At 33.4% G+C, this 14,465-nt stretch overlaps 1 protein-coding gene across 3 annotated transcripts; it reads left to right on the forward strand.

The window, feature by feature from the left end:
- Positions 1 to 1,652: 1,652 nt before the first annotated feature.
- On the forward strand, positions 1,653 to 6,544 carry LOC123220401 (pentatricopeptide repeat-containing protein At3g20730-like). 3 transcript variants are annotated; one of them, XM_044642615.1, is made up of 5 exons: positions 1,653 to 2,540; positions 3,148 to 4,554; positions 5,593 to 5,852; positions 6,100 to 6,283; positions 6,361 to 6,544. In XM_044642615.1, exons 1-2 carry the CDS (start codon positions 1,874 to 1,876, stop codon positions 4,200 to 4,202), a joined length of 1,722 nt encoding a protein of 573 aa, XP_044498550.1. In that variant the 5' UTR covers positions 1,653 to 1,873; the 3' UTR covers positions 4,203 to 4,554; positions 5,593 to 5,852; positions 6,100 to 6,283; positions 6,361 to 6,544. The 3 variants fall into 3 exon arrangements, with proteins under 3 accessions (XP_044498550.1, XP_044498549.1, XP_044498551.1); XM_044642614.1 differs by having other exon boundaries at positions 6,100 to 6,544; XM_044642616.1 differs by lacking the exon at positions 6,100 to 6,283 and having other exon boundaries at positions 6,340 to 6,544.
- The last annotated feature ends 7,921 nt before the right edge of the window (positions 6,545 to 14,465 follow it).

Below are 14,465 nucleotides of genomic sequence, written 5' to 3' on the forward strand. Positions count from 1 at the left end.
ACGACTGTCCACCTAGCATTAACAGTAACTTCTTCAGTTGCATTTACTAATTCATCATCTTGAGTTTGATTTTTCTTTTTCTTTGGTGCCTTGTATTGATTTTTAAATTGACCCATTTTATTCCAATTCCAATGGATGATTTCCTTGCGATTTTTAGATTTCCCTTGTCTCTCAACTTCTGCTTTTTGATCGCACTGATTGCTCTACCTCTGCTTTTTGTAGTCAAAGCAGACCTTAAGGATTCAGTTGATTCCCTTCTGCGAACATCTTCATTAAGAATCAAGTCTTTGATATCATTCAATTTTAATTTTGAATTTTTCGATGAGCTACTCACTGCAGTCACTATTGTAGACCAACTCTCTGGTAAGGATAATAGAAAAATCACTGTCTTAATTTCATCATTGAAGGTAATCTCCACTGAACTCAATTGACTAATAATCAAACTGAATTCACTATTGTGATCTATAACTGATGCACCTTTACCGATCGTTAGATTAAATAACCTACGCATCAAACATACCTAGTTCAAAGATGACGACTTTTCAACATGCGTGACAACTTCAACAAATTTACCAAAAAGAGTTATTATATTAGAACGAATGTCCTTAGTAGAAGATGATAAATTTCCGTCAAAAGGTCTACAACTAGCTTCTTCAAGTAGACATCCAACTAACTTTTACAATATTTCACTAAACTCAATTGACTAATAATCAAACTGAATTCATTGTTGTGATCTATAACTGATGCACCTTTACCGATCGTTAGATTAAACAACCTATGCATCAAACATACCTAGTTCAAAGATGACGACTTTTCATACATGCGTGACAACTTCAACAAATTTACCAAAAAGAGTTATTATATTAGAATGAATTTCCTTAGTAGAAGATGATAAATTTCTGTCAAAAGGTCTACGACTAGCTTCTTCAAGTAGACATCCAACTAACTTTTACAATATTTCACTGAACTCAATTGACTAATAATCAAACTGAATTCATTGTTGTGATCTATAACTGATGCACCTTACCGATCGTTAGATTAAACAACCTATGCATCAAACATACCTAGTTCAAAGATGACGACTTTTCATACATGCGTGACAACTTCAACAAATTTACCAAAAAGAGTTATTATATTAGAACGAATGTCCTTAGTAGAAGATGATAAATTTCCGTCAAAAGGTCTACGACTAGCTTCTTCAAGTAGACATCCAACTAACTTTTACAATATTTCAAAGAGCAAAATAATTTAAGGCTAATTTAAAGTAACTATCATAATTAAGTTAATGAAAAAACTTAAATTAAGTTTTAACCAGAAAAAATTGTAATACACAAGGGTATTAGAACATTGTCTTTATTGAATATCTTCTTTACTTGTATTAGTATTAATAATATCTTTTGTGATCTTACTCAAATTAAAGTCATTATCTTTTGAATCAACATAAATAGAAAATGGTGAAAAATAAATATATAACTCATATGTGAAACTATAATAATAATAATAATAATTAAGTAGTAGAGTTATTAATTTGATCAAACAAACCATCTTTGATGTAAACTATTTTCTATGTTAAAAATTATAACTCTAATATAATTTTTTTTATGTTATATCATATCAAATTAATAAGTAATTAATAAGTTGTGTTAAATTTTGTTAGGTGTATATCTATGCCAAATTAACACTTTCTTGTTCTTGATCCTCGGTCCCTCATAATTTGCAATCGCCCACTCCACCATTGAGGCCCAAACACAGAAACGTAGTGTTGTTTATAAATTAATTAACCAACTACGCTGTCAATACAAACCTGAAACTCCAATAATTTCCTTTCAGTTTGGTTATAATATTGCATGAAATCCTAAAATCTTAAAACCCCATGAACATTCTCAAAACTAGACAACTGAATGAGGCTCTAAAACACATCATCTCAACCCCAACAACCCACCTAGACCCTTCTCTGTACATGACACTATTACAAATTTGCATTGAAAACAAAGCTCGAAACCAAGCTCATTCGGTTCACACCCACATTATAACAAATGGGTATCATTCTAGTGTGAATTTGAGTAACAAATTGGTTATTTTCTATGGGAAAGTTGGTGACATTGTGTGGGCACGCAAAGTGTTCGATAGAATGCACCAAAGAAATGTTGTGTCATGGACAGCAATGATTTCTGGATATGCGCACGGTGGATTTTATGAGGATGCTTTGTTAGTGTTTAAGGGAATGTGTAGAGATGGTGTGAGGGCGAATCAGTTCACATTTGGAAGCGCATTGAGGGCGTGCATTCGGATAGGGTGGTTGTGGAGTGGAATGCAGATACAAGGGTGTATTGAGAAAGGAAGGTTTGGGGAGAATTTATTTGTGAAGAGTGCGTTGCTTGACTTGCACGCCAAGTGTGGAAGGGTTGAGGACGCATGGTTGTTATTTGAGACGATGAAAGAAAGAGATGTGGTTTCCTGGAATTCAATGATTGGTGGGTTTGCTTTGCAAGGTTTTGTTGGTGATTCGTTGAGGCTGTTTCAATCGATGATGAGAGAAGGTAGGTATTGCTCCCCTTTATGAATTTTGTGTGGCTTATGCACTATAGCCAGCTGCTTTAACTTAAAAACGTATATTTTTTTTATGAGAGGTATTTTTAAAAAAAAAAAATTAAAAGCTTATATCTATTGGAGTAAGACAGTTACATTTATAAAGCGCATGTGAACTTAGGGTACATGTCTAAAATTGTATCCCATTAAAATTCTGATCTGCAGAAAATCATTGCCCAATTTCTATAAACTAGTTCATCATGACAAAATCTGAAGACAATATTAAAAATCTCCTTCTTCTTGCCAGATAGTGTATTGTAAATGGGATATTGGTCATATGTTGCCACAACATTAGCGTGAGTTATTAACAATGCTAAAGTTTCTCAATAACTCACATCCCCTTTATCGAGAATACTGACATTACTGATGGTGTTGGAATTTGTTTTGAGATAATATCTGGTAATAGTGTCTTATACCCCTGTCTTTTGTTCTTGCCACTTTTCTCAGGGGAGCTCTATTCCATTGCATAGTTTTTATTTTTGTAGGGCCAGATATACATGTGAGTGTGTGTGTGTGTCTGTATTCCATATGTCAGTTTTAACTGCTTAACTTTTATAGGGCATGTTCCTGATTGCTTCACCTTGGGGAGTGTTTTAAGAACCTCTGTTGGAGGCATTGGTCTTATGAACATCCACCAAATTCATGGATTGATCATCAAACTAAGTTTCGGATCATCTAATATGTTGATTGGTTCACTAGTCAATGCATATGCAAAGTGTGGAAATACAAGAACTGCTTATCAGTTATACAAAAATCTGGTAAAGAAAGATGTAGTATCTTGCACTGCATTGATCAGTGGGTTTGCTCATGAAAAAAGTTTTTGTGGAGAGGCTTTGGATCTTTTCAAAGAAATGATTATGAAGAAAATGGAGATTGATGATGTTCTATTATGCTTAATGCTTTACATGTGTGCGAACATGGCATCACTAAATTTGGGAAAGCAAATACATGCCCTTGCTTTAAAATGTCAGCCAAGCTATGATGTGGCTATGGGAAATGCTCTCATAGATATGTATGCAAAATCTGGAGAAATCGAGGATGCAAGACTTGGTTTTGATGAGATGGGAGAGAAAAATGTGATTTCATGGACATCCTTGATTGCTGGGTATGGGAAGCATGGCTATGGGCATAAAGCAATTGCACTATATGAGAAAATGGAATATGAAGGAATGAAGCCAAATGATATCACCTTCTTGTCTCTGCTTTTTGCTTGCAGTCATACTGGATTGAATACTGAAGGATGGGCATTATTCAATAATATGGTTAGAAAACACAAAATAATCCCTCGAGATGAGCATTTTTCTTGTGTGGTTGATCTGTTTGCACGTGGAGGGCACTTAGAATCAGCTTATGATATACTATGTAAGATGAATATTAAGCCTAGTGCATCAATTTGGAGTGCTATTCTTGGGGCATGTAGTATATATGGCAGTAAGTCACTTGGAGAATTAGCTGCCAAGAATCTTTTCAATATGGAGCCAGAGAGGTCAGTGAACTATGTAGTTTTGTCAAGCATATATGCTGCAGCTGGAGAATGGGAAAATGCTCGGAAAATACGGAAACTAATGAAAGAGAGATGTTTAAGAAAGAACGTTGGATCCAGCTTTATCTAGTTGGGAAAGAAGAAGATTTAATTTTGATGCCATGTGGAGAGGATGCAATTGCTTCGATTTTTATTCAACCATGGAGTTGAACTAGAACTTATTTGAGTAATATCTTATTTTGAAGCTACAGGAGATTGGAGGAATGGTGATTACCTCAAAGTGTTATGTTTGTGAAGGGAATTGTGTTAGTTTAGTCGATAAAATGTTTTTGAACATTGACAACGATTACTCCTGAGTGCTAGCTGGGAGTTTAGACTTGAAGGATCATATGGTTGGTCGTGCACAGCTTTTCTAGTTTATTCTTATTCTAACATATTCAGGCCTCCATCTACCTGGTTGAAGCAAGATTGCAGCACTGAATGTAAGCTTTGTTTCTTTTTTAATTTTCCCCCACGGTGTAAAAATTGTCTTTGAAATTGCATATAACCATTCTTTGTGGCTTGATATGCTTTCTATCTGGAGAGCTCTAGAAGATTGAAATTAGCAAAGCAAGTTTTTGTTTTTTAGAAGTTAGTAGTTGCCTTGATTTTTAGCTTATTTTCCTTGTTTGGCCTTGACCTTGGTTAGACTTCCAGTTGTAGTTTGTAAGATAAGATTTGAGGAATCCTTTGTAAACAAGGTTACCTATTAAACTAGGATGTTGGTAGGGGAAATCATCGATTATTTTCTGAACATTGTTGACAGAGTAGCTTTGTAGTGGTTGGTGCAGCATCTCCATTCCGATCTTGGCATAACGAGATTTTATCCTGTAATATTTTACCTTTTGGCATAGGAATCATTGCCTCCACATGAGTTAATGTGCATGAAAAAGAAATAACACAACAATCATCACCTCCACATGAGTTAATGTGCATGAAAAAGAAATAACACAACAATCATCACCTCCACATGAGTTCAAACGCTTTATTGAGATTGATTCATTATATAATACTATTCATTATATAATACTATCAATTAAAAAACAAAAAATTTAGGCCACTTTTCATATTATCTTACTTTGAACCAAAACATTAGAATGTGTATTGTAATAAATATTGTCTGCTCTTCTCTGATCACATGCTCAAGAATAAAAAAGTTAATATTACCTGCTCAGTGGTGCCCCCACTAAAATGTAAAAAAAGGTAATATGTTTCTCCTTGCTTGTGCTTATCCTTCTCTTCTTGTGACAGTCTTTCTTCCTTTCCTCTTTCAACTAGAAACCATGGAAAGTTCAAAATCCAGAGGAAACTTTTATTTGACTTTCTTCAAATTGATTTCTTGTCATTTTCCTTGTATCGCTTTGGAGTCTGGTTATAAATCCAAAGCAAACACTTTGGGGAGACCTGTAATGACATAACCTCACATTCTTTATAGTAACCTTCAGTGGTACTAACATATTTCGTGTTTTTTGTTATGGCAGGAGGTTTGAAGTCTAATTTAACTGACCATGCTCTGTTTAGAGTATTAAAATTAATTCATGACCTAAGGGCTAGTAGAGACATGGTGGAGCATACTCGAATAGGAGATTGGTACAGTAGAATTGAGAATGTTGGTGGAGAGTCTTCAAGAATTAAGTCCTAGACTGGAAGATGACAAGAAACCATTGAAGAAAGTCAAGCTTTCTGGAATGACATCAAATAAGAAAATTCTAAGCTGTCAACATGATTCTCATTTGTTAAGGTACTTACATGTTCTGTTTCAACTCATTTCTGGTTCAATTCAACATTTCGTATATGGAATTCAGTTTAGTATTTTAATCCATTAAGAAGCAAGTGAAGTCTTATATGTTCTCAATTGATTTTCTCAACTCACCAGAAGTCTTGAACTTAGCCAAATTCCATTATATGCAATTTCTGATAAAAACATATGCTAAATATCCTTCCTACGATTGCATAAGAATGAAACATTTTCCTTATTTTTTCTTCAGGTTCCTTCATCTCCAACTTCATTAAAGCAAACCCATGCTACTTGTATATCTAAAATTAAAAAATGGTCATGTCTACTAGAACTTTTAGAACCTAACTCCTGGCTTCAGGCTGGGAGCTTTGGATTCCTTGCTGAAATTACAATGCAGAGTTTGGAGCTTCTACCTGTTGCAACCGTTAATAAAGGTGCAATTTTCTGCTTTCTTGTATAGTTTTAAAATTGCTACATCATTCTGATACAGACCTGGAGATGTGCATTGCAGCTGCTTTTCACTACTGCCGAAGAATAATGCTCATTGGATTGTTGCTGGAATTTGTAATGTTTTTGGGAATAAAAAAGGTGCTGTTTAGTAGATTGTAATTGTAACTCAACACCAACAATTGTAAATAAAGGATATTTGTATTGATTGATTTCCAAAAATTTAATAAAAAGAGTATTTGCATTCAGATCAGTGTTGCCTTACATAACTAGCATAAAAATTCAGAAAAAAACATAACAAAAACCCAAAAACATTGCAGAGACCATCCTTCCAACTTTCGAGAGGTTGGAGCTCGCCCTCTACCTCACTGTTTCACAATTCTTTCTTGCTCTAATTTCCTCACTCAACTTTCTTATAACTCCTTTGCATTTTGTCCAGCCTTTTTTTAGTATCTCTTCATTTGACTGCTTCTCTGTCTCCTTTTTTGTTATGGAATTGCCACTTGTTGCTCCTATCAGCTTGGCACATGTCACACTTATCAACTTGCTGATTATGCCCAATCATTCCTTGTTTTGTTGCTGCTGCTTCATCTTTCAAGGTGCATTAATATGAGCTCTAACATTATCCTGCCTATCGGAAGCCACCTTGTACTCAAGATGAAAAGTTGAAGAATATTCATGAAGTCCGGCCCATTGTATGGTAATGAAAGCGTAAGGTAGATGAAAAATATCAAGAAGCCACCATGCCATACTTAGAGAGAAAGCAACTCTGGTTAAGCTCCACCCAAGTTTCAGTGTCCTCAACCGGCAAACAAATGCGTGTAGTGCCAAAAAGAGGGTTTATTTTCCACTATATTTACTAATATAGCCTTCGCTAACTAGCCCAACATGACTCCCAGTAGAAAAAAGAGAAACAAACGTGACCACCTCTAGTTTGAATCCTGCCTTAATCAATTGATCAAAAGTAGTTATTGCATTCAACTCTTGTCCTACATTTTGGAGAAATTCTCCAACACTTTGTGTAAGAGCCTCCCCGCCAACACTAAGTCATGACTTAAGTCCTGACTATTTATTAATTGTTTGCCTCCTTGATTTGGTTTGCAGTCTGAGATTGCTCATGATAGAGATAGACTTGTAAAATGATTAGGACCTTTTTATCAAAAGTGATTTTTCAAAAACCGAAGAAAGGTATTTTTCTTATGTTGCAAGTAGATCATCTAAGTCTTTGGTAGCTTACCTTTCATTTGAAAAATTTGACTACTGCAACTCTAAGACTGAAAACATTATATAATACTGCGAATTTGTAACAAAATAACTCATTCCATTCCAAAGAACCTGACATCGCCTCAATGTTGAAAGCAACTAGAACTTAACTGCATGTATAGAATGGTACGTTGGCATATGAGGAGCAACTGAAGGTGGCATTGCCATTGGCCACATTTAAGAAAATTGAATGCATAGCCTGACACTTCGACGTTCCTTACATTGTGCAAGTGCAACATAAAATGGCTTGCTAACAACCATTTTTCCATTCATCTCCAAAAGAGCTCCATATGCGTTTTAAGAAGTGGAGAATGCAACAAATCCTGATCCTCTACTAATCCCAGTAGGGTCTCATATCACCTTGCACGAAAGGGTGTTCTCAGATGCAGCAAATGTACTAGGTAATGCTTTGTGATTAATAGCCTTATCCAGATTTCGTGGGTTGAATAATTTAACTTCCACCCAAATCTCATTTTTCAATCCATTCAGGAATGCTCCCACCAAAATTTCTTCTAATATCTCATGTAATGGCGTTGGTAACATCTTAAAATGGCACCTAAAATTATTGACCAGGTCAGTCTATCGATGCACTGGGAGCTCCTCATACGACTCCCCATCTTGCGATAGTTGGAAGTAAAGAAGCACGGAAAACGTTGCATTTTCTAAAATAGCCCAAAACTGATACAAAATGTTCTAGGGCTGTTTCGGTTATTTAAAAGAAATATGAAACACGTTTATACCGAAAAAAGTGAATAAAGTCATTCCTAATTCTCATTCTCTCTCCCTTGCCAATTTCCATAGTAACCTAATCTTCTCCTCTTTGTCCCAGTCATCTTACCGTGTCTGGCGTCTCTACTCCTCACCGTCTCCAGCAGTTCGAAGTCTTGGCAAACTCGTCTTCGACTTAGCATTTCTTCGACGAGGTATAACAGTGTTGTTCTGAGGTTGCATCTTGATGATATCTCGGTAAGGTTAAAGACTTAAAAGTCTTTTAATATGGCAGTAGGTTTCAAAAGATAGGTAGTAGACTCAAAAGTCTTTTAATATGGCAGTTTGGTGTGCCTATAGTTTAATATTTTGCTACAATTTACATTCCATAGGCAGATTAACAAGTGTATGAAGTGTATTTGTATGTGTATCTGAACTTCAATTTAACATTGTAATGAAATACATTGTGATATAACTTTTGATCGAAGAAAAAGATTACTGTAAATTTTTTTAAGTTGATATTTATAAAAAGGGCGATGGACATTTCCCACCTAACTTTTGATGCTTTCTCAAAATGCCACCCGTGGCAGCTCAAAAACCTTTATTCTCACCCATAAGCAGTTAATGTTATGAGAATCCATCTAAGTAAAGGGGCATTTTAGTAATATTAAATGTTATGTTGTTGTTATAAAAGTGAACAAATAAAAAATTGGTTTCGTAAAAATTAAACGCGGCAAACTTTTTTGTCACAAGCCATCCACCAAAGCTTGACACGTGGCAAAGCTTATGGAGGAAGGAAGCATTTTTGGCTAGTTGTAGTGAATTAATCAGCGACTTGTTTTTGATGGATGGTGTGGTGAAACGATATGAGGACACATGGAAGAAAAAAGAAAATGGCGTGGATTTAAAAATAAAGAGGCGATGCATTTTGCTGCACTCGTACGTAGAACCTGCAGTAGAATTTAATGCGCAATGATTTTTCAAAGTCAACGGCTCACACTGTTTAGATGGAAATCAATGGCTATGGAGAATTTTAGAATTGATAAGCCAATCAAATTTGGACACATGTTGGGGTGTTTTTTTCATTCAACGAGGTTTTAAATAAATATCAATAGAAAAAAGAACTTTTTATTCTTTTGAGAGCGAACGAAAAAACAATGCCTAACCTGGTAATTTCGAATGCCATTTTGAACAAACGAAAGAGAATGAAAGTTTCATTTTGTTCTCAAACGATTGGGTTGCTTTTTGTGTTTTCTCTAAAATTTGAGCGTCCTGTGAGTTCCAAAAAAGGACAATGGTGAACAGCGATTGCAAAACAGTGATGACAACAGTAACAACAACATCTTCAAGGGTGAACAAAGTAGTGTTTCCACCAACAACAACATGAAGGGTTTTTTGCTACTGGCTTTGAACCTACAACATCTGCTTCTTGGATAATGGTTTTTCATGTTGTTTGGAGCAGTGACGATGACGACGAGTACACCAAACAAGGGTTGTAGAAGTTCTTTGACCTCTAGGTTTAATCTGTCCATGTCTCCTTGTTTCGTGCACAGTGTTTCAACATTACATCGTTTATGATGGTTTGCTCTAGTGGTAAAAAAGTTAAATGTGTTGGTGTTTATTGATGTTAACAGATGTTTTTATGATTTTTGTGGTATGTTGTTTTAGGGTTAATGTTAAGTTGATGTATTTTACGTATATAGTAGGCCTAACAAATTTACGTGAGGGTTTTGCATGCTTTCGTGCGTACTGTTGCTATAGTAATTAGGGTTTGTTTTTCTTCATCCTATTCATTAATTATTTTGTAGCTTCATATGAAAAAATATGTAGTTTGTGATGGGTTTTTTAGGGTATTGTGTATGTGTAGTTTTTATGTGTACTAATAGACCTGATGTTTCTAATTAACTATTGATTGTAAATAAAATTTCTGATTAGGGTTTCTTTCCTATCGAATATGCTTACTTATATGAATAATATGATTGAATATGAATTTAATATGCTTACATGCTTGTTGTTATATGCTTACTATCATGATATTTATGGTTATATGTTTAATATATGAATATTGCCTATTATATAATATGTTCATACTGTTTACATGTATTACATATATGCATAATGTATTACATACTTTCATGCTATTTATAGCATGCTTACATAATGTACTATAATATATGAATTGAACATGCTTATTGAAATGTATTTTATTCTTAAATATGATTGTTTGATTGTTGTGAATATGCATTATTTGATATATTAGCTAGACATCCAGGAATGCAGTGTTACTAGTGTGATAGGAAGGGGTAATACCTTTAAGTCTCTTGGTTTAACAATGCCTCGTACCAATAATGTTTAAATGCATGTTGTTTGATGTTTAATGATTCATTGCTAAATGCATGTTTGCATATTTGCAAATTGTTTTCATGGTTGCATACTGTTTACATGTTTTCATGCTTTATATAACATACTCACATATGTACCATTAGATTAGATTAACATGCATACTGTTAATGAATGTTTGAATTGTTTAATGGTTGTGAATATGCATTATTTGGTATATTGGTTGGACATCTACGAGTGTAGTGTTACTGGCGTGATAGGAAGAGGTAATACCTTTAAGTCTCTTGGTTTAACAATGTCTTGTACCAATAATGTTTAATTGTACGCTAAATCGCATGAATACTGTTTAAATTGTTTGACATGATGTGTTTGGATACATTCACCTGATACAATTTCATTTAATTGGGGATCTGTAGCACATAGGATGTTGCCTATGATGTAGTTTAATTTACGATTTGATGCCTGTGATATTCCGTGTGAAATTAAAGTGTTGATCCAAATAAGTATAGCTACATTATCTTCATTAAAGACATGAAAAAATGTAAAGCCAATGAAAATGAAGTAGTAGAGTTGTGTCAAGAGGAGAAAATAAAGATTGAAGCAAAAAAGCCTAATAGGGTAGGGAGATACATCATAGACAGTGATGAAGATATGTGCCACATGTTTGAAGAGTATACTAAAACTGGTGTGAAAAATATTGACATGCTTGTAAAATTCCTTCCAATTGCAACAGTTGGAAATATGGCTCTTTTGCCACTTGAAAAGTAGCCTACACAAGCTTTACAACAGCCACCCCACCCCTCACAACAACTTGCACAACCACTATAACCCTTACACTAACCTGCACAAGTCTCACAACAACCACCCCAACCCTCACAGCAGCTTGCCCAACCACCACAACCTTCAAACTATCCTGCACAACCCTCACATTTTTTATAGTCTCTTGCCCTTATAAAAAATACCTTATATTTTTTATATTTAAATGTTTTTCCACATTTCCATTTGTTATAATTTTTAGAAAATGTGTTTCAATGTTTCCTCATTTTTGTTTCCATGCTACATACGTCAGAGTGTTCCAATAGGTTTTGCTTCAATTTGTTCCAATAAAAAAATGGTTGTTATCCCTCCCACTATTATAGCCAATTTCGAGCAATTTCTTTCACACAAATGATTATTGTGTAACACCCTATTTTGGGAACAAACCCTTAGTGGTAATTGTTATTATTTATTATTGTTATTATTTTAATAAAGAAATGATAATAATAACCATAAAATACAATTTTATGCTTATGAAGAATCAGCACGAAATATTTATTGGAAATCAACGAGTATGCTAAAATGTCTCAAAATAAATTCAGTAATTATAGATAAAATGATAATTCTAGAATGCATGAATTACATAAAGTAAATTATTATAATAATGAACGAAATAGAAATAAAATAATTGTAGTTAAAAGTGTAGCTTAACATGCTAACCCGCTTGCCCCCCTCCCCGCCATCCCTATTGTTTTGCCTACCTGTAACACCCTAAACTAAATAAATGAGTTGTAAAACTTAGTAAACCTTTATAATAAATTCGATATTCCTTATGGGCACTATCGATGGAGTCTCACCGTCACACGTGTCCCTGATGCACTCAGTTGGACACCTATCTCAAGTGTCTCTTACGCCCATTGTATTGAAGGGCATCAACCTTAGATACTTCTTACCTCTTATTCATCAATTTCGAACATCCATCACAGATGTTGCTGACATCATTATCATGTTTCTACGAAATTCTAATTTCCTAATAATTGAAATTGCGATGTCTCATCAATATGTTCAAACATCCTCAAGACCGAGACATCTCGTCCACTGGTCTCCAATTACGAGTTATATTGTTTACACCCTTAATGTGATTATATTATTTCATACAATCTATTGATTAAATACGAAGAACGTTCACATAATAATTATTCAAGGCAATATGTTAATTTATACATATAATCACCTAAAATAATCTAATAACACATTTTATTCACTCAACAAAGCCAAGAATCCATCACTGGCAGCTAAGATTTATCTAAATGATGCAGATGCATTGTAACATGTGTTGCTACATGCACCATATCCCAGCTCCCAAAAGCAAATAAACACATGCAAAATTCTTTCTTTTCTTTTCTTTTTTCCCTAAACAGTGACAAAATTATTTTCCCTTCTTCTTTTTTTTTTCTTTTTCAAACATTGCAAAGTTAGCTTTTTGGAGAAAGAAGACAACGACAGTTTCACCTATGACAGGTGAACACGTCACATGGCTTGTGTGCAAACAGCACATCCGACGTATTTGGTGCTTGTTTGGCATGCACATAGCACGTCCGTCGTGCACACAACATGTTAGCAATAGAGCACTTGCCGATTAAGACACGATCGACATCTATGCTACGTGTCGGGACCCTAGCAGCTTCAGACAGTGACTCCACCATGGTTCGATCATACCTTCTAACTCTTAAGTCTCCAAATCACACCATATAAATGTCACAATATATATATGTAAAGATGCCATGGCTTTAAAATTTTCTAGAATCTTAAGTTCATGCAAAGTCTCTCTCTCTCTCTCTCTATCTATATATATATATATAGACACACACACACACATCAAATTCTTTTAGATTTTCCATTTGGAATAATTAGTGCATATCTTTCTAAACTTTTTAAGAACTTTTTTTTTTTTTGTTAGTGTGTTATAGGTACTACTGATTTAAACTTATTATGTTAGGTGTGTCATATTCATATATTTGTTAATAATTTTAATATTTATGATAGTCATATTTATCAAATAGATTGAAAATTAAATTTCTTAAATATTTGATAAATAATTGTTAAACTCGTTGGTTATCAATTATATTATTTTGAAGTTAAAGTTGTAGACTTATTTAGATTCTTGATTATGATATTTTTTTTATCCCTACAATTGATCATATAAAAGAGACAATAAACAAACTATTAGGATTAATTTGAAATAGAGCAATTTTGTTTTAACAAAATGTCATTTTATGTATTATTTTGTAACAAATCGTATTATTCATTGACATTTGAAAAAGTATGTTGTTTCGTAACAACTAATATTGTTACATCTTGTGTTTTGATACAATTTTACTTGTAGTATATTTGGGTTAGGTCAGATTACCTGAAAATTTTTTAGTTCAGTTTAGGGTTAAGAAATTTTAATATAATTTTAATTTGGATAGAGTTAAAATTAAAAGTCTTTGATACAAAATTTGAATTGATATGACACAAACACGATTCAATAATATGAATTGCCATATCTAATCTTGATGTTGGTTTTTTATAAAAATCCTATGAAGACTAAAATGTGATACACATATTTGTATTATGATTGTAACTCATGAATTTTCCTATAAATAATAATTAAAAATTAATTAATTAATTGAAAATCATGTGGAAGTAATTTTTATTTATCAATAAAAATTTATTTATTTATTAATGCTGTATAAATATCTTAGAAAAAATAATTATATTATATATTTTTATGTAAAATTCAAAATTTAATGTAGTTACATTTGTGAGCATAAAATAATCTAGAAATATATAACTATTATGGACAAATAAATAATATATATTTAATTAATTCTTATGCTAAAATTATTTAGATACATTAGGACTTTGAGTGAAAGCGTTTTTCTCAAAGTTAAATTGTTCCAACATTACTTAGATAAAATTGGATAATTATTTGAGAGACCTATTATAAAATTAAAAAAAATAAAAATAAAAATATCTACATAAACAAAATTATAGAAAAAAACCCTAGAGGAATTCTCTAATTTTTTTCTAAAGATTACAAATGTTCACACGTAACAT

The sequence above is a fragment of the Mangifera indica genome, chromosome 7, assembly GCF_011075055.1.
Source record: "Mangifera indica cultivar Alphonso chromosome 7, CATAS_Mindica_2.1, whole genome shotgun sequence".
In the NCBI taxonomy this organism is placed as follows: domain Eukaryota; kingdom Viridiplantae; phylum Streptophyta; class Magnoliopsida; order Sapindales; family Anacardiaceae; genus Mangifera; species Mangifera indica.